Source organism: Pseudophryne corroboree, chromosome 3, assembly GCF_028390025.1.
Source record: "Pseudophryne corroboree isolate aPseCor3 chromosome 3, aPseCor3.hap2, whole genome shotgun sequence".
NCBI classification, from domain to species: domain Eukaryota; kingdom Metazoa; phylum Chordata; class Amphibia; order Anura; family Myobatrachidae; genus Pseudophryne; species Pseudophryne corroboree.
The window spans coordinates 159,250,089-159,271,612 of record NC_086446.1 but is presented as its reverse complement, the minus strand read 5'-3'; the positions used below and the strand labels follow the sequence as shown (position 1 = coordinate 159,271,612).

The 21,524-nt window shown below is 47.0% G+C and overlaps 1 protein-coding gene across 3 annotated transcripts in view; it reads right to left on the bottom strand.

Annotated features, from left to right (window-relative positions):
* Positions 1-21,524, bottom strand: part of RAD9A (RAD9 checkpoint clamp component A) — a 321,575-nt gene that overhangs the window by 51,347 nt on the left and 248,704 nt on the right. For all 3 annotated transcript variants that reach the window (XM_063958518.1, XM_063958519.1, XM_063958521.1), the window contains one exon: positions 754-818. In XM_063958518.1, the coding sequence (XP_063814588.1) occupies positions 754-818 (65 nt within the window). The remainder of the gene's footprint in view (positions 1-753; positions 819-21,524) is intronic.

Below are 21,524 nucleotides of genomic sequence, written 5' to 3'. Positions count from 1 at the left end.
TTATGTTCAGATAAGTGTGCAACAGAACGGCCCATGGATTGGATGCTTGCACACATGAAACAATTGCTCATTGGGGAGATATTTTCCTACTCGATGGAAAGATACTGCCAGTGCTGCCGTCCTCTGACTTATTGAGTATACAATGTTGTTTTTGTTATGCCATAACATCAGTGCCGTAGCCTCTCCCTGCTTACGACAGGTGATTGTATAACCAGCAAGCCCATGGCATGCTAACCACCAGTACATGTGAGCCTCTTTCTTGGGACAGACACACAACCATGAGAGTTCATGCACTTTCTACAACACACTAAAACTCAGATAGCCATGTAATGTATTCCTGATGTACTTTCAGTAGGCTTTGCATATACTCTCTGGTGTGGAGCAAATTCCCCTATTGCATCTCTGTAGAAATGGTCATTCATTAAATACATTATTGGACCATTTTATGGAACACCCTTTAACTCTGTATTAGCTTAAATGATTACTGTGAAACAGATATAATACCCATTAACCTTTCTACATAACTTGAACAAATCAACTTTTAATAACCACTTTTGTCTTTATTTAACTATTCCTTGACATTTACATAAGGTTTAAAAGACCTTGTATTTTATGTGCTACAAATGATCAGGATCCAAAGTGCACCTACTCACTAACCCATGACCCAAGTGCCTTCTGAGATCCGACTGAGTGTTTGCATTTCATCAGCAGGTGTGCTGGGGATTTCACACATACTGGGATGTACAAACTTACCAGCCCGCATGGTCAAAGTGTATAGAGATGGGGAGGCTGGTGGACTCGGCAAAACCCAAAAGACCCTGAGAAGTGCAATAAAAAAAGAAATCAAATACAAATAAAGTGGAGACTGATCATTCAAAGTTGATTTTCAAAGAACACAAGCAATGTCTGGGTAAAAATGTGATTTTGGTACTTACCGATGAATCCTTTACTCTGAAGCCACAGGGGAAACTGGAACATACCGACACTGGGGTATAGACAAGTGGCTATAGGGAGCCTGGCACTTTAAATTTTGAAGAAGTGTGAAAGCTTCTCCCCATCTATCCCCAATCAGCCCTCAGTTAAGAATTAGCCGAGAGGAGACGGGACGAAGATGAGTAGAAAACACTAGAACGACGAGAGAGAAAAAACACACATGAACAATTAACACTTTCAAACTTGAACACAACAATAGAGGCAGATGAACAGCGCTGGACGGGCATCCAGTGTCCCCTGTGGCTTCAGAGAAAATGATTTATGAGTAAGTACCAAAATCCCATTTTTCTCAGTCAGCCAATAGGGGAAACTGGAACATGCTGACACTGGGGATGTCCCAAAGTTTCCCCCCCTGGAAAGAGAGGAACCTGCAACACAAGGTGGCCAAATATAGAAGCAGAAGCCGCAAACGTGTCAAACTTGATAAACATAACAAAAGAGTATGAATACAAGACCAAGTTGCCACCCGGCAGAGTTGAGTCGTGGTGGCTCAGCGACTGGCAGCCCATGACGCCACTACAGTACGCGTAGAGTGAGCAGAAATGCACACCAGCGGCCGTTGAGCTTTTTGAAGATAATAAGATAAAGGGTTTTTTACAAAGACGTAAAAGAAAAGAGACAGACTAAATGCCTGTTCTGGGGCACACTTGTGAATTCATTAGTTTAAAAATTAGCTTTTAATTGTTTCTTTTAAATTCCTAGGCTTACCTGACATATAGAAGTTAATACTGAAATAGATAGTGAATCTAGCATCAATTTGCTTGTAAAAGTAGCGAAAATAATAATAAAAGTTATTGTTTCCACAAATTCATCTATGAATAGAATAATGTTGGGAAATCTGGTCGCTCTATTCACCACATCATAAATTACTAAATAAAAAAGGAGGAAATATTAGAGTTTGTATGTACTCCCTTTTTCGATTTTGTCACTTTAAATAAGTGTTTACAATAAAGGTAATAAAGCAATCAATCGTGTCGATGACACATCACCCTATATATAGTAGATAAACAACCCCTTTCAAAGATATGCTCTGTAATATTAAATTTTATCACTTTAAATAAGTGTTTGCAATAAGGTGTGTAGGGCACAACACCAATCAGTCATGTGGGTGACACACACCACCCTATATAAGGCAGATAAACAGACCCCTTTCATAGACAGGCTGGGTATGTGTCCTTCAAAACACATACATTCCATATATCCTTCCAAATGATAGCATAAAATCAAGAAAGTATTTCATTTGCCTTGGATATAGCATAAATGGTACAGCTTTATTTTACCAAAAACCTCAATATCCAGACGGCAGTCTGATCTCACTGAGAATACATGCATCTAAAATACAGCATAGAAAATGCAAAAATATAACCAAGAACTGGCGCGATTTATAAAGCACAAATTGTGACAGCTGTCTATGAAGTATAGCTTAAGCAGTGCAGTTATAAATCAATATTAAGTCATCAATAACAGCATTGGTTAGTGCAGAATGCATTCCACATCACATTGGATATGATCACAATAGTGCAGCTTATGTGTTTGAAAGGAGACAATGGAAACCAGAGTGTATGGGAGTGATGAGTCTTCTGCTGTTCTGTATCTGTTATAACATCAAATACAGGATGAGAGAGACATCAAACACTTCCACTTTGAAAATAAAGAGAGGAGCTTGCTTCTGCTTTCTCTATCGCTGCGCAGGGAACCCTGAATGAATGACATTGTTGCGTTCGGGAACACGTAGAATCCGTGTAACTTCCTGCATTGCTGCTCGACTGCGAGTACAGCTCTATTTTTGTGTACATAAGCAACAGCAGTCACGCTGTCTGACTGAATTCTTACCGCGGAGAACGTGGGCGCCATCCAGTACCACATTGTAGATCACTCACACTTCCAACACATTTATCCATAACTGAGATTCCTGAGGCGACCAACGACCCTGAAATTGCAAATCCAGTACCACTGCACCCCATCCTCGGAGACTGGCATATGTTGTCAGTACAACCCAATATTCCCAATCTCCTGCTGGCTGTGAGGTTGTTTTTATGAATCCACCAAAGGAGTGACACTCTGGTTCGGGGAGTTAAACTTATCAATTGATGAAGGGTTAAGGGAGCCCCTGACCACTGACCCAATAGGTCCAGTTGAAAAGAATGGGAATGAAATCGACCGAACTGTAGGGCTTCGAAGGCCGCAATCATTTTCCCCAACAAGCAGATGCACAAGTGTACCAAAACTGTCCTCGGCTTAAGTAGGTTCTGAACCATAACGCAAATACTCTGTGCTTTGTCCTCCGGTATGAATACAGAGTATTCATGTCCAGTATCATCCCTAGAAACTGAAGACGCTATGACGGTAGAGGGTTGGATTTCTTGAAATTGATTATCCAACCGTGTTTTACTAAGATGTTGTAACTAACAGAGCATGCTCCTGGATAAGAACTTCGGATGGTGCCTTTATTAGCAGACTGTCCAAGTAAGGGCTTATTGTAAATCCCAATGACCTGAAATGAGCAATCATGACTGACATGATTATGGTAAATACCGTTTGGACTGTCTACAGAGTAAGGCTCTGAACTGAGAATGGTCCTGTTGTATTGCAAATCTGACGCTCGATGTGGTTCCCAGATCAGGATATGTAAATAGGCATCCTTTATATTCAGGGATACTAGATATTCCATGGGTTCTAAGCTTGTGATGACCGAAGTGATAAATTCCATCTTGAATTGGTAATAAGCCAGAAACAGATTCAGGGACTTTAGATTCAGGATTGGTCTTACCGATCTGTCCAGTTTTGGAACTACAAAAAGATTTGAGTAGAAACCCTGCTTCCTTTGGTGAAGGGGAACCGGCATTAATACTGCTGAGGTCACCAGAGACTGTATTGCTCCCTGGAGGGCAATCCTTTTGTCTTGCGCTATGGGCAAACCTGTTGTGAAGAACTTGGTTGGCAGTAAACTTCGAAATCTAGTTTGTATCTCATGGATACGAGATTGCGAACCCACAGATCTGTGGACATGAGAAACCAAGTGTCCGGAAAATTATGAAGACAGGCCCCCACTGTGGATACTCCCAGGTGGGAGGGGAGCCCATCATGCCACAGTCTTTTCATTCCAGGTTTAGGTCCTGTTGTCGGGCACCTGGTTGCAGTTTACCACGTCCTCTACTTCTCTGAGGTGTAGCCTTTCCTCTTCCTAGAAAGGCCTGTGTGGCCGAAGGGAACAAAAGGAAGTCCATACATTTAATTACTTACCAAAAAGGATCTCTCTGGCAAGTGGAAGAGCTTCCACCTGCCATGAACGCAGCCACAATGCTCTCCTAGCTGCGATAGTAGATGCAGATAATCTGGAATTAACCTGACCAAAGTAAATTGCAGATTCTTTAATTAGTTCGGCCAAAATAATCACTTCGTCAACCGAAACCCCTGCCTGTAGATCCTTGATTAACTTTGTTGTTCAGTGTTCTTCTGCCTTATTGACCCAGGAGCTGACTAGTGTTGGCCTAAGCGGCACTCCAGCCGCCATAAAGATGGACTTTTAAGTAGTGTCTAATTTTCTTTCAGACGGGTCTTTCAGAGTAGTAGCCCCCGGGATTGGTAACACAGTCTTCTTCAGCAGCCTTAAAAATGATGAATCCATCTGTGTGTATGTGGGTGTAGAGGAAGGGAGGATGATGGGGGGGGGGGGGGGGGGGGGATGGGGAGGGGTGTGTGCCCATTTTTCCGTCATCGAGGCTGAAAAGGGTAATTTGCCTGTAATCTCCTCAGCATCTGAAAATGCTTTTTAAGGCTTTTCCAAGCCTCTGACAGTTGATCATCAAGTTTTTGAGAGAAAAGATAAGTGACTGATGAACACTGCTTTTTCCCAAACAAGGTTGTGTCTGGCGAATCCGGTGCTACTGTGTCAGATATGTTTAATATCTGCCGCACTGCCAAAATAAAGGGTTCTACCTCATGTGCGGAATCATGAGAAGATAAATCCTCAGATTCTGAGATCTCACCTGACTCACGATCGTCCTCATCTACTCTTGGGACATAGGGGGTAATTCCAAGTTGATCGCAGCAGGATTTTTGATAGCAATTGGGCAAAACCATCTGCACTGCAGGGGAGGCAGATATAACATGTGCAGAAAGAGTTAGATTTGGGTGGGTTATTTTATTTATGTGCAGGGTAAATACTGGCTGCTTTATTTTTACACTGCAAATTAGATTGCAGATTGAACACACCACACCCAAATCTAACTCTCTCTGCACATGTTATATCTGCCTCCCCTGCAGTGCACATGGTTTTGCCCAATTGCTATCAAAAATCCTGCTGCGATCAACTTGGAATTACCCCCATAGTTCTTCCCCTGACTCATCCGATTGTAGGACCTGAAACAAGGGCCTTTTCCTTTTCTGTCGTAAAGATGCCTTAGACTGTTTTGTAGAAGGATCTAGAAGCTTTGACAGACCTTCTACCACCTTGGCAAGACCAGCAACCCAGGGCGGTTCGGCAGCAACAGAAGTGGAAGGTGATCTGGACACCTCTGTGAGATCAGCAGCCTCACAATACTTATGCATTGCAGCAAGTTCACTATGTATTTGTGACAGAGTACCTGAGAGAGCTACTGCCCAAGGGGGGAAAATGGTGTCCTGAGAGGAGCCAGATTGACCAATCTCCGCATCACAAGCCTCACACAAGGAAGAATCATCAGTGTGGTTTTTTTTTATTGCATTTGGAAAAACAAGGAGAGTTATGGTAGACTTATCATAACTCTCTTTCTGTGAGGCACATTGGGTTCCATAGGAAAAAAATCGGTCTGTAGAGTGGATCTTGATCTAGAGGCACCAACAGGCTAAAGCTTTAGGCTATCCCAGGATGCATTGGGTCCTCCTCTATAAAGCCACCTCCAGGCACTGAGAGCTCAGTTTCATTAATCAGTCGAATGCAGGAGCAGGCAAGTATTCGCCAGAGAGTGCACGCCAGAGAGTGGAGTCTTCATCCAGAAGTCTTTCAACTCCTAGTGGACAGGTGGGGTCTACCGGACGTAGACCTCATGGCGTCTCGACACAATCACAAGGTTCCGGTATTCGGATCAAGGACCAGGGATCCTCGAGCAGCATTTGTGGACGCACTGGCGGTTCCATGGAACTTACAGCCAGAGAAATCATTCCTCTGACTGTGTGTGTGTGTCCAGGAGTGCCCCCAGGTGCACCATACTCTGAGCTGGGACCAGCGAGGATTTCTTCCAATTGATAAGCCACCCGTGGGCTTGCAGGAAGGTTACCGTTAGTTGCAGATGACTGATGAGGACTTTGTGGGAATTTGACAGAATCAGCAAGTTGTCCAAATACGGCAAGATTCTGACTCCCTGGTGACGGAGATGGGCCCTCATCATGGCCATGATCTTGGTAAAGACTGGCGAGGGGGACGTCAGTACCCGTGAGAGACAACTTCCAGTACCCATGTATCTGAAGTGGTCTTTAACCAGACCAAACTGTAGAAGTCGGCCTCCCACCCTGGGGTCCCCCAGGGAAAGGCCCGTACCGTCATACAGCAGGCTTGTCATGTTTTGAAGTAGGCTGATGGGCTGCCCAGGATTGTTTTGCCTTGGGCTTTGTGGTACGGGGAGCACGAGATTGTCTCGGGTAAGCCTGACCTTTTGCTTTCCCTTGAGGCCGAAAAGAACGAAAAGTGATACCTTTTGCCTTCTGTTCAGAAGTACTAATAGTGGGGATAAAAACCATCTTAGCGGCTGCAATTCAGACACTAATTTATTGAAGTCTTCCCTAAACAAATGTCCTCAGTGAAGGGTTATACCTTCTTTTTGGAGTCCAGGTCCACTTTCCACGACTTCAACCACAGTATGTGGCAAGCCAGGACAGATGTGGACGATGCCTTGGCTGCCATTAAACCCATCTCACGGGACAACTCCTGAGCGTAATAGGTGGCGGTGGTAATTTATTATTTATTTATTATTTATTAACAGTTTCTTATATAGCGCAGCATATTCCGTTGCGCTTTACAATTAGAACAACAGTAATAGAACAAAACTGGGTAAAAACAGACAGACATAGAGGTAGGAAGGCCCTGCTCGCAAGCTTACGAGGCAGGTATTGTCTGGCAATGACAGCTATATCCTAGGGCAGCTCTTCCTCTAGTGCCTGAACCCACGCTCTTTTTACAGCCCTGTAGACCGTTATAGTGGGTCTATGATTAGCCCCCTGTAAGGGAGTATGTATGTATATACACTGCACAAAAAAATAAAGGGAACACTAAAATAACACATCCTAGATCTGAATTAATGAAATATTTTTATTAAATACTTTGTTCTTTACATAGTTGAATGTGCTGACAACAAAATCACACAAAAATTATCAATGGAAATCAAATTTATTAACCCATGGAGGTCTGGATTTGGAGTCAACTCAAAATTACAGTGGAAAAACACACTAAAGGCCTGATCCAACTTTGATGTAATGTCCTTAAAACAAGTCAAAATTAGGCTCAGTAGTGTGTGTGGCCTCCATGTGCCTGTATGACCTCCCAACAATGCCTGGGCATGCTCCTGATGAGGTGGCGGATGGTCTCCTGAGGGATCTCCACCCAGACCTGGACTAAAGCATCCACCAACTCCTGGACAGTCTGTGGTGCAAAGTGGCATTGGTGGATGGAGATGTGTCCCAGATGTGCTCAATTAGATTCAGGTCTGGGGAACGGGCGGCCCAGTCCATAGCATCAATGCCTTCGTCTTGCAGGAACTGCTGACACACTCCAGCCACATGAGGTCTAGCATTGTATTGCATTAGGAGGAACCCAGGGCCAACCGCACCATCATATGGTCTCAGAAGGGGTCTGTGGATCTCATCTCGGTACCTAAGGGCAGTCAGGCTACCTCTGGCGAGCACATGGAGGGCTGTGCGGCCCCCCACAGAAAAGCCACCCCACACCATTACTGACCCACTGCCAAACCAGTCATGCTGGAGGATGTTGCAGGCTGCAGAACGTTCTCCTTGGCATCTCCAGACTCTGTCACGTCTGTCACATGTGCTCAGTGAGAACCTGCTTTCATTTGTGAAGAGCACAGGGCGCCAGTGGCGAATTTGCCAATCTTGGTGTTCTCTGGCAAATGCCAAACGTCCTGCATGGTGTTGGGCTGTAAGCACAACCCCCACCCTGTGGATGTCGGGCCCTCATACCACCCTCATGGAGTCTGTTTCTGATCGTTTGAGTACACACATGCACATTTGTGGCTTGCTGGAGGTCATTTTGCAGGGCTCTGGCAGTGCTCCTCCTGTTCCTCCTTGCACAAAGGCGGAGGTAGCGGTCCTGCTGGTGAGTTGTTGAACTCCTACGGCCTCCTCCAAGTCTCCTGATGTACTGGCCTGTCTCCTGGTAGCGCCTCCATGCTCTGGACACTACGCTGACAGACACAGCAAACCTTCTTGCCACAGCTCGCATTGATGTGCCATCCTGGATGAGCTGCACTACCTGAGCCACTTGTGTGGGTTGTAGACTCCGTCTCATGCTACCACTAGAGTGAAAGCAGCGCCAGCTTTCAAAAGTGACCAAAACATCAGCCAGAAAGCATAGGAGCTGAGAAGTGGTCTGTGGTCACCACCTACAGAACAACTCCTTTATTGGGGTGTCTTGCTAACTGCCTATAATTTCCACCTGTTGTCTATTCCAGTTGCACAACAGAATGTGAAATTGATCGTCAATCAGTGTTGCTTCCTAAGTAGACAGTTTGATTTTACAGAAGTGTGATTGACTTGGAGTTACATTGTGTTGATCAAGTGTTCCCTTTATTTTTTTGAGCAGTGTATATATATATATATATATATATATATATAAAATGTTTAATATTATATACATCTCTCTCTCTCTCTATATATATATATATATATATAATAAGAATTTACTTACCGATAATTCTATTTCTCGTAGTCCGTAGTGGATGCTGGGGACTCCGTCAGGACCATGGGGAATAGCGGCTCCGCAGGAGACAGGGCACAAAAATAAAGCTTTAGGATTAGGTGGTGTGTACTGGCTCCTCCCCCTATGACCCTCCTCCAAGCCTCAGTTAGGATACTGTGCCCGGACGAGCGTACACAATAAGGAAGGATATTGAATCCCGGGTAAGACTCATACCAGCCACACCAATCACACCGTATAACTTGTGATCTGAACCCAGTTAACAGTATGACAAACGTAGGAGCCTCTGAACAGACGGCTCACAACAATAACAACCCGAATTTGTTTGTAACAATAACTATGTACAAGTATTGCAGACAATCCGCACTTGGGATGGGCGCCCAGCATCCACTACGGACTACGAGAAATAGAATTATCGGTAAGTAAATTCTTATTTTCTCTAACGTCCTAAGTGGATGCTGGGGACTCCGTCAGGACCATGGGGATTATACCAAAGCTCCCAAACGGGCGGGAGAGTGCGGATGACTCTGCAGCACCGAATGAGAGAACTCAAGGTCCTCCTCAGCCAGGGTATCAAATTTGTAGAATTTTGCAAACGTGTTTGCCCCTGACCAAGTAGCAGCTCGGCAGAGTTGTAATGCCGAGACCCCCCGGGCAGCCGCCCAGGATGAGCCCACTTTCCTTGTGGAATGGGCCTTGACAGATTTAGGTTGTGGCAAGCCTGCCACAGAATGTGCAAGTTGAATTGTGCTACAAATCCAACGAGCAATCGTCTGCTTAGAAGCAGGAGCACCAATCTTGTTGGGTGCATACAATATAAACAGTGAGTCAGACTTTCTGACTCCCGCCGTTCTTGAAATATATATATTTTCAATGCCCGGACCACGTCCAACAACTTGGAATCCTCCAAATCGTTAGTAGCCGCAGGCACCACAATAGGCTGGTTCAGGTGAAACGCTGACACCACCTTAGGCAGAAAATGAGGACGCGTCCGCAGTTCTGCCCTGTCCGTATGGAAAATCAGATATGGGCTCTTATATGATAAAGCCGCCAATTCTGATACTCTCCTGGCTGAAGCCAGGGCCAGTAGCATGGTTACTTTCCATGTAAGATACTTCAACTCCACCGATTTGAGCGGCTCAAACCAATGGGATTTGAGAAAATCCAAGACTACATTAAGATCCCACGGTGCCACTGGGGGCACAACCGGGGGCTGTATATGTAGTACTCATTTTACAAAAGTCTGGACTTCAGGAACTGAAGCCAATTCTTTCTGGAAGAAAATCGACAGGGCCGAAATTTGAACCTTAATGGACCCCAATTTGAGGCCCATAGACAATCCTGTTTGCAGGAAATGTAGGAATCGACCCAGTTGAAATTCCTCCGTGGGGGCTTTCCTGGCCTCACACCACGCAACATATTTTCTCCAAATGCGGTGATAATGTTGTGAAGTCACCTCCTTCCTGGCTTTTACCAGTGTAGGAATGACCTCTTCCGGAATGCCTTTTTCCCTTAGAATTCGGCGTTCAACCGCCATGCCGTCAAACGCAGCAGCGGTAAGTCTTGGAATAGACACGGTCCCTGTTGAAGCAGGTCCCGTCTTAGAGGTAGAGGCCACGGATCCTCCGTGAGCATCTCTTGAAGTTCCGGGTACCAAGTTCTTCTTGGCCAATCCGGAGCCACTAGTATCGTTCTTACTCCCTTTTGCCGTATAATTCTCAGTACTTTTGGTATGAGAGGCAGAGGAGGGAACACATACACTGACTGGAACACCCACGGTGTTACCAGAGCGTCCACAGCTATTGCCTGAGGGTCTTTTGACCTGGCGCAATACCTGTCCAGTTTTTTATTGAGGCGGGACGCCATCATATCCACCATTGGTTTTTCCCAACGGTTCACAATCATGTGGAAGACTTCTGGATGAAGTCCCCACTCTCCCGGGTGTAGATCGTGTCTGCTGAGGAAGTCTGCTTCCCAGTTGTCCACTCCCGGAATGAATACTGCTGACAGTGCTATCACATGATCTTCCGCCCAGCGAAGAATCCTTGCAGCTTCTGCCATTGCTGTCCTGCTTCTTGTGCCGCCCTGTCTGTTTACGTGGGCGACTGCCGTGATGTTGTCCGACTGGATCAACACCGGCTGACCCTGAAGCAGGGGTTTTGCCAGACTTAGAGCATTGTAAATCGCTCTTAGCTCCAGTATATTTATGTGAAGAGACATCTCCAGGCTTGACCATACTCCCTGGAAGTTTCTTCCCTGTGTGACCGCTCCCCAGCCTCTCAGACTGGCATCCGTGGTCACCAGGACCCAGTCCTGTATGCCGAATCTGCGGCCCTCTAACAGATGAGCACTCTGCAACCACCACAGAAGAGACACCCTTGTCCGTGGCGATAAGGTTATCCGCTGATGCATCTGCAGATGTGATCCGGACCATTTGTCCAGCAGATCCCACTGAAAAGTTCGTGCGTGGAATCTGCCGAATGGAATCGCTTCGTAAGAAGCCACCATCTTTCCCAGGACTCTTGTGCATTGATGCACAGACACTTTCCCTGGTTTTAGGAGGTTCCTGACAAGTTCGGATAACTCCCTGGCTTTCTCCTCCGGAAGAAACACCTTTTTCTGAACCGTGTCCAGAATCATTCCCAGGAACAGCAGACGTGTCGTCGGGGTCAACTGAGATTTTGGAAAATTCAGAATCCACCCGTGTTGTTGCAGCACTAGTCGGGTTAGTGCTACTCCGTCCTCCAGCTGTTCTCTGGACCTTGCCCTTATCAGGAGATCGTCCAAGTAAGGGATAATTAATACGCCTCTTCTTCGCAGAAGAATCATCATTTCGGCCATTACCTTGGTAAAGACCCGAGGTGCCGTGGACAATCCAAACGGCAGCGTCTGAAACTGATAATGACAGTTTTGCACCACGAACCTGAGGTACCCTTGATGTGAAGGGCAAATTGGGACATGCAGGTAAGCATCCTTTATGTCCAGGGACACCATAAAGTCCCCTTCTTCCAGATTCGCTATCACTGCTCTGAGTGACTCCATCTTGAACTTGAATTTTTGTATGTACAGGTTCAAAGATTTCAGATTTAGAATAGGTCTTACCGAGCCGTCCGGCTTCGGTACCACAAATAGCGTGGAGTAATACCCCTTTCCCTGTTGTAGGAGGGGTACCTTGACTATCACCTGCTGAGAAAACAGCTTGTGAATGGCTTCCAATACCGTCACCCTGTCTGAGGGAGACGTTGGCAAAGCAGACTTTAGGAACCTGCGAGGGGGAGACTTCTCGAATTCCAACCTGTAACCCTGAGATACTACCTGCAGGATCCAGGGGTCCACCTGTGAGCAAGCCCACTGTGCGCTGAAATTCTTGAGTCGACCCCCCACCGCTCCTGAGTCCGCTTGTAAGGCCCCAGCGTCATGCTGAGGGCTTTGCAGAACCCTGAGAGGGCTTCTGTTCCTGGGCAGGGGCTGCTTGCTGCCCTCTCTTACCCCTACCTCTGCCCCGAGGCAGATATGACTGTCCTTTTGTCCGCTTGTTCTTATAGGACCGAAAGGACTGCGGCTGAAAAGACGGTGTCTTTTTCTGTTGGGAGGGGGTCTGAGGTAAAAAATAGGATTTTGGTACTTACCAGGTAAATCCTTTTCTTTGAATCCATAGGGGGCACTGGAGTACTCTTGGGATATGGACGGGCTTCCGCAGGAAACAGCACTGAATATTCAAATTAGTAACACTCCACCCCTCCATATCCCTGAGCACTTACTCAGTGTTTTTTTACTGAGCCGAACAGGAATTAAGAGAGGTTAATAATGGAGTATTACATATAACATAACTGACAATAACGAAGTTAACACATAACGTTACTGACAACTAACAGTTGACACCCTAACCAGCACTTGTAACTTGAACCAGCCGGTGAAAGTGTGTTACCATAAGATCCTCAGAACTAACCACAAGTAGGTAAAACTGCTCTGGGTGGGCGTCCAGTGCCCCCTATGGATTCAAAGAAAAGGATTTACCTGGTAAGTACCAAAATCCTATTTTCTTTATCATCCACTAGGGGTCACTGGAGTACTCTTGGGACGTACCAAAGCTTCCCCCGTGGGCGGGAGAGCTGTTTGGCACTTGTAAAACTAGGCGGCCAAAGCTAGATGCTGATGCCGCAAAAGTATCAAACTTGTAAAAGCGCACAAACGTGTGCACGGAAGACCATGTAGCCGCCCGGCAAAGCTGCGTCGCAGAAGCCCCACGACCAGCTGCCCATGAAGTTCCCACAGAACGTGTGGAATGAGCGGTTACTGACGTAGGCGGTTGTAACCTAGCATGAAGGTAAGCCTGGCGTATGGTCAGTTTTATCCATCTGGATAAAGTTTGTTTAGATGCTGGCCAACCCATCTTGGCAGCATCATAGAGAACAAATAACGTATCCGTCTTACGAACTGAAGACGTTCGGGATACATAAACGCGTAATGCGCGAACCACATCCAGAGTTCCAGAATGTGCTGTCAACACAGGAACTACTATTGGTTGATTGATGTGAAAAGATGACACTACCTTTGGTAAGAAGGCGGGATTCGTCCGAAGTTCCGCTCTGTCATCATGAAACACCAAATACGGTGGCTTGCATGACAAGGCACCCAAATCCGAAACACGCCTTGCGGAAGCTAAGGCTAAGAGAAAAATTGTTTTCCAAGTGAGAAACTTTATATCCACTTGTTGTAAGGGTTCAAAATATGAAGACTGTAAGAACTCCAAAACCAGATTCAAGTCCCATGGCGCTGTAGGTGGTATGAATGGAGGCTGTACCCTGAGTACACCTTGGAGAAAAGTGCGTATAGACGGCAATAGAGCCAATCGTCTTTGAAAGTAAATTGACAAAGCAGATACCTGCACCTTTAGTGTAGATAAACGCAATCCTCCATCTAAGCCTGTTTGTAGAAACAACAAAAGGCGGCATAACTTGAAAGCTGATGTCGGAAATTTCCGAGCTTCACACCAACCTATATAGGCACGCCATATTCTGTAATAATGAGCTGCCGTAACCGGCTTTCTAGCTCGTAACATGGTTGGTATAACTGAATCTGGAATGCCCTCTCTTCTTAAGAGGGCGGTCTCAACAGCCACCCCGTCAAACGCAGCCGCGCTAAATCGGGGTAAAGAAACGGACCCTGTTGTAACAGGTCTGGACGTATCGGGAGCGGCCACGGATCGTCTGCGAGTAATCCTCGAAGATCCGAGAACCAAGCTCTCCGAGGCCAATGAGGCGCCACTAGTATGACTGTGAGCGACTCTCTTTTGATCCGTTTTAGCACCAGAGGGAGCAGCGGAAACGGTGGAAACAGATACACAAGACTGTACGGCCACGCGACAGTGAGAGCATCCACCGCGACTGCCTTTGGATCTCTTGTTCTGGACACATACTGGGGCGTTTGATGATTGTGTCGAGATGCCATCAGGTCCACCTGAGGATAACCCCATCGCTGAACCAACATGTGAAACACTTCTGGATTTAATGACCATTCGCCTGGGTGAAAATCCCGACGACTGAGATAATCCGCTTCCCAGTTGTCCACTCCCGGAATGAACACGGCCGACAATATCACCTGGTGGCATTCCGCCCAATTGAGGATTCGAGCTACTTCCCGCATTGCCATGCGGCTTCTCGTTCCTCCTTGTTTGTTGATGTATGCGACCGCCGTCGCATTGTCTGACTGCACTTGGACAGGCTGAGAGCGAATCATGTGCACTGCTTGTCGTAGCGCATTGTAAATTGCGCGGAGTTCTAGAACATTTATAGACAGCAATTTCTCGTGATCCGCCCAGAGACCCTGGAGCTGACAATTTTGAATTACCGCTCCCCAACCTCTGAGACTGGCGTCCGTAGTTAGAATTATCCAATTGCAAACTCCGAACCGTCTTCCTGCGGTTAAATTGTGTTCCTTGAGCCACCATAGCAGAGAAACTCTTGCTATTGGTGACAACCTCACTCTGTGGTGAATCTGCAGATGCGAGCCCGACCACTGGGCAAGCACGTTCAGCTGAAATGGACGAGAGTGAAATCTTCCGAACTGAAGCGCCTCGAAAGCTGCCACCATTGTGCCTAACAGGCGAATGCACAAGTGTACCGACACTGTGCGTGGTTTGAGTACTAATTGTACTAGATGGCGTAGCATTTGTACTTTTTGTTGTGGTAGGTAAATCCTTTGATTGACCGTATCGAGAATCATACCTAGGAACTGAAGGCGTTGAGACGGAATCAGATGTGATTTCTTGAAATTTACAATCCAACCGTGGTGAACCAGTACATTGTAAGTTAGCAGCGCATGTTGGGTAAGTATCTGTGGAGACGGAGCTTTGATGAGCAGATCGTCTAAATACGGAACTATTGTCACTCCCAGGGATCTGAGGTGAGCTATCATCACAGACATTACTTTGGTGAATACCCGAGGCGCTGATGACAGGCCAAACGGCAGAGCCTGAAACTGGTAATGGTTCTGGCGTATTGCAAATCGTAAGAATTTCTGATGAGGCTGCCAAATTGGAATGTGTAAGTACGCATCCTTGAGGTCTAGCGCAATCATAAATTCCTTGGTCTCTAACCCCGCAATCACCGACCGTAGAGACTCCATTTTGAATCTGTAGTAAGTTACGTACTGATTGAGGCCCTTTAAGTTCAATATTGGTCTGACTGAGCCATCCGGCTTCGGGACCACAAATAGACTTGAATAATAACCCTGACCCTGTTGGTGTACAGGGACCGGAATCAACACTGCCGAATCCAGTAAGGACTGAATGGCAATTTGCAAAACTGTCCTCTTGTCGTCCGACAGAGGCAAGCCTGTCTTGAAAAACCGCAGAGGCGGCAGACAGTCGAACTCTATTTTGTAACCTTTTAACACTAAATTGCGAATCCAGCCCTCCGCGGATGTGTGGAACCACGCCCCATGGAACGTCTGAAGGCGTGCTCCCACAGTTGGAGAACCGAGATGGGCTGGTAGGCCGTCATGCCACTGGCTTGTCGGTAACCTTAGCGTCTTGGCGAGTTGTGTTGGTTTGATGGAAACCACGTCCTCGACCACGTCTAGCAGGCGTGGCTGATCCTCTGCCACGTCCTCGAAAGGGCTGAGATCTAAAGGATTTGAACGAAGGTCCAGCGTACCTTCTTCTTGGCGCAGGTGGAGGCACTGGTAAGAACACAGACTTACCTCCCGTAGCCTCCTTAATCCATGCGTCCAATTCTGGACCAAACAACTTCTTGCCATCGTAAGGCAACGCCTCTATACTTCGTTTGACCTCTGCCTCCGCTTGATAAGTACGCAGGTAGAGTGCTCTTCGTGCCGTAACTAGCGAAGATGAAATACGAGAAGTGAGCTGACAGACGTCAGTAGACGCTGTACAGAGATACTCTACAGCCTCAATCATTTGATTTACCTGAATTATCAGGTTTTCGTCATGTAAAGCAGATTTGAGTTCTGTAAGCCATATTATGAGCGCCTTAGTGACCCAAATGCCAACCAATCCAGGTCTTAGCATCACACCTGCTGCTACATACATGGATTTTAGCATAGTTTCTATCTTACGATCTGAAGGATCTTTAAGCGTAGTAGCTGATGGCACTGGTATGGTTAATTTCTTGGTAAGCTTTGACACTGAAGAATCAACTATTGGTGGATTCTCCCATGTACACGTTACCGAGTCTGGAAACGGATAACTAGACTTAAATCTGCGAGGTATAGAAAACCGTTTATCTGGATTCTGTCTTGTTTCTACTAACATCTGATTTAGAGAATCCGACACAGGAAAACTTACTGGCGTCTTCCGTCGTTTAGTAAATACGACCTGATCATTGGTGAGAGGCTGCTCAGCTTCAGGAAACCTTAGCGACTGCCGTACCGCTCTGATGAGATCATCAATGCCGGAACTGTTAACATCCTCGCCATCTGACTCCACTTCGCCCTCCTCCCCCTCATCGTGTTCCGTGAGGTCTGGGATGGAATCGTCAGAATGCAACATAGCAGACACTGGAAAATCATAAGACATATGAAAATTATCCCGTTTGCCCAAAATGGATTTGGACCGTACGCAAGGCTGAGACGCCTCCGGTAGTTCTGGCGGTCTCACCCTAGACTCAGATCTTAACGTTTCTCGCTCCAGACGAGCAGCAGTCATTTCTGTCTGAAATTTCTCCAGTACATTTACTAACATACCCCACGGAGGGTCCGGTGAGGAAATTGGTTGCAAAACCGGAGCAGAAATGGTATTCTGAACGGAATCCACAAAACATACGTTACATGTGGTAGATGCATCCGGTAACACACTGCCACATACTTTGCAAATATGCTTTTTAGTTTTTGCTGGTGCCTTACTCATGGCGACAGACAATACAATACACAAAAAACAGACACCTGCACGACTCAGTAAAATAGCAATAAGGTGGCTCTGTATATATATCTGGCCCAGTGCAATACACGTGGCCAGTACTAAGAAATTTGATCCCAAATTCCCACTAACACCCCTGCGCCTTCCGGTGGTGTAGAGATGTAAGGCAGGAACGTTCTGGAATCACAGCAGGAAAACACAGGAAGCATGTTAAAAATGTCTGCCCTGCTAACTTATACATATAATCACCGTGCTGGTACAACTTTCACTGATTATACTGTAACAATCTCCTCTGCTGCTGCAGTATTTCTCTGCGACATTATTATTGTCCCCCCTGTAATGGCTGCCTGCTCTTTTAGCTTATTACAGCGGCAGCGCAGCGTGTGGGCCCCCAGCGGGTATCGTAGAGCGCTATGTGCCTCGTGTGTCCCAGCGGTGGCCTCGTGTATAATAGCGGCGTCAGCTAATCAAGGTAGCGCTGCGGCCTGTAAGAATCGATCAGCGGTGCCTGCACGGAGGTCTGTGGCCGAACGTGCGGGCGCCTGAGCGGGGAGAGCCGCGGTGCCCGCACGGAGGTCTGTGGCCGACCGTGCGGGCGCCTGAACGGGGAGAGCCGCGGTGCCTGCACGGAGGTCTGTGGCCGACCGTGCGGGCGCCTGAGCGGGGAGAACCGCGGTCGAACGTGCGGGCGCGCGGTACCTGCCGGAGGCTGAGAGGGGAGAGCCGCGTAACAATCCCTCTGCCGTCACCAAGCACTATGTCCCCACACGTCGGGGCGGCAGCGGGAGCTGACCGCCCCGTTTCACATACCTTACTCCCGCAGACGTGCGGAGGCTCCGACGGGGCTTTTCAGTAAGCGCCGGCTAGCCAGTGCAGGAGGATGTGAGGGCTGTGAGGGAGCTCTTTCAGAGAGGCCCGACACGCCCGTGCTGCTATCAGCAGCTGCACGATCCCTGACCCTGCCATTTGGAAGGGGGAAAGGGATGTGTACAAATAGTAGAAAAAATAAAAATAAAAATAAAAGTTTCTTCAACAAAACCGTGACTTCAGGTATTAAGCTGCTACCACGTTCAGCACAGAAAAAACACTGGGTAAGTGCTCAGGGATATGGAGGGGTGGAGTGTTACTAATTTGAATATTCAGTGCTGTTTCCTGCGGAAGCCCGTCCATATCCCAAGAGTACTCCAGTGCCCCCTAGTGGATGATAAAGAAAGGTGGATTTTCCGGCAGTTGCCGTGGCCACCAGATCCGATAGACCGACGCCAAATAATTCCTCCCCTTTATACGGCAATACTTCCATATGTCGTTTGGAATCCGCATCACCTGACCACTGTCGCGTCCATAAACTCCTTCTGGCAGATATGGACATCGCATTTACTCTCGATGCCAGAGTGCAAATATCTCTCTGAGCATCTCGCATATAAAGGAAAGCATCCTTTAATTGCTCTATAGTCAATAAAATACTGTCCCTATCCAGGGTATCAATATTTTCAGTCAGGGAATCCAACCAGACGACCCCAGCACTGCACATCCAGGCTGAGGCGATGGCTGGTCGCAGTATAACACCAGTATGTGTGTATATACTTTTTAGGGTAGTTTCCAGTCTCCTATCAGCTGGATCCCTGAGGGCGGCCGTATCAGGAGACGGTAACGCCACTTGTTTTGATAAGCGTGTGAGCGCCTTATCCACCCTAGGGGGTGTTTCCCAGCGCGCCCTAACCTCTGGCGGGAAAGGGTATAATGCTAATAACCTTTTTGAAATTAGCACTTTTCTATCTGGGTTAACCCACGCTTCATCACATACATCATTTAATTCCTCTGATTCAGGAAAAACTACAGATAGTTTTTTCACCCCCCACATAATACCCCTTTTTGTGGTACTTGCAGTATCAGAGATATGCAAAGCCTCCTTCATTGCCGTGATCATATAACGTGTGGCCCTACTTGAAAATACGTTTGTTTCATCACCGTCGACACTAGATTCAGTGTCTGTGTCTGGGTCTGTGTCGACCGACTGAGGTAAAGGGCGCTTTACAGCCCCTGACGGTGTCTGAGACGCCTGGGCAGGTACTAACTGGTTTGCCGGCCGTCTCATGTCGTCAACTGATTTTTGTAATGTGCTGACATTATCACGTAATTCCATAAACAAAGCCATCCATTCCGGTGTCGACTCCCTGGGGGGTGACATCACCATTATCGGCAATTGCTCTGCCTCCACACCAACATCGTCCTCATACATGTCGACACACACGTACCGACACACAGCAGACACACAGGGAATGCTCTTATCGAAGACAGGACCCCACTAGCCCTTTGGGGAGACAGAGGGAGAGTTTGCCAGCACACACCCAAGCGCTATAATATATATGGGAACAACCTTATATAAGTGTTGTTCCTTATAGCAGCTTAAATATATCAAAATATCGCCAAAAAATGCCCCCCCCTCTCTGTTTTACCCTGTTTCTGTAGTGCAGTGCAGGGGAGAGTCCTGGGAGCCTTCCTCACAGCGGAGCTGAGCAGGAAAATGGCGCTGTGTGCTGAGGAGAATAAGCCCCGCCCCCTATTTCGGCGGGCATTTCTCCCGGAGTTTTAGATATCTGGCATGGGTTAAATACATACATATAGCCTCAATGGCTATATGTGATGTATTCTTTTGCCATAAAGGTATTAAATATTGCTGCCCAGGGCGCCCCCAGCAGCGCCCTGCACCCTCCGTGACCGCTTGGTGTGAAGTGTGTGACAACAATGGCGCACAGCTGCAGTGCTGTGCGCTACCTTCATGAAGACTGAAGAGCCTTCTGCCGCCTGTTTCCGGACCTTCAATCTTCAGCATCTGTAAGGGGGGTCGGCGGCGCGGTTCCGGGACGAACCCCAGGGTGAGACCTGTGTTCCGACTCCCTCTGGAGCTAATGGTGTCCAGTAGCCTAAGAATCCAATCCATCCTGCACGCAAGTGAGTTGAAATTCTCTCCCCTAAGTCCCTCGATGCAGTGAGCCTGTTGCCAGCAGGACTCACTGAAAATAAAAAACCTAAAAAACTTTTTCTAAGCAGCTCTTTAGGAGAGCCACCTAGATTGCACCCTGCTCGGACGGGCACAAAAACCTAACTGAGGCTTGGAGGAGGGTCATAGGGGGAGGAGCCAGTACACACCACCTAATCCTAAAGCTTTATTTTTGTGCCCTGTCTCCTGCGGAGCCGCTATTCCCCATGGTCCTGACGGAGTCCCCAGCATCCACTTAGGACGTTAGAGAAATATATATATATATATATATATATAGATAGATAGATAGATAGATAGATAGATAGATAGTATATATTTCAGGCATCCCTTCACACACTTACCTGTCGGTTCTTTCAGTGAAGTGACAGTGGTGATGAGCAGAATGGACGACACCACGAGGCGGGTGACCTAAGAGTCCACCGGCGGTGGAATCTTCCATTTGCTACACAACTCTGCTGCTAGAGGATAGCGAGCCAAGGCCCGTTTATGCAGAGGAAATTTATTTTATGGATAAGGCCAGGGATCCCATCTGATGTCCGTGGTCAGAGTTGGGTATTAAGTTTAAACAGCAGAAGGTGGTTAAAACTGTATCAGTTTTCTTTGCCACAGTAGTGGAATCCACATCATCATTGATTTATAGGATTATGCTTTGGAGCAACCACTAAGGCAGGGACATCAATCTGCAAGGAAGAATCCTCATCAGTAACACAGGATTCAGTGTCTGACAGGACCGGATGCTCCCTCCACCTCTTCTGATGAAAGATCAGAGGACTGTGGATTGTGAGGAGGAAGCAGCCCGCTTAAAGGACCCAGGGACACAGGAGTGACCTGGGGCCGATTTTTGTCTTACCAATGACTGATTTTTCTGCAGCTGGTTTGACACATTTTACGCCCAAAGCAGATTAACCATGGGACAATTTGAGACTGTACTTACACACATGGTCCCATAGGGGGCCCTAGGCATTCCACCAGAGTACACAGTAGGTTGGTGAACGCAGCCCAGGTATGCTCCTATGTAGATGCAGGAGCTGCGGACTAACTGGGAGATGTATGACAAATAGTACACAGACCATTATACAACAATTTCCCCTCTGGTAAATCCTTGGAGCATGCTCTGCATGATGCAGGAGCTTCCACTGATTTACTGCCCTTTCTGTTAGACATTACGTGAGAATGCAACTACAGAGCAACTTAGTATGATAAAACCAGACAAAGTACAATACCTGCGAATAAATCCGGTATTATGT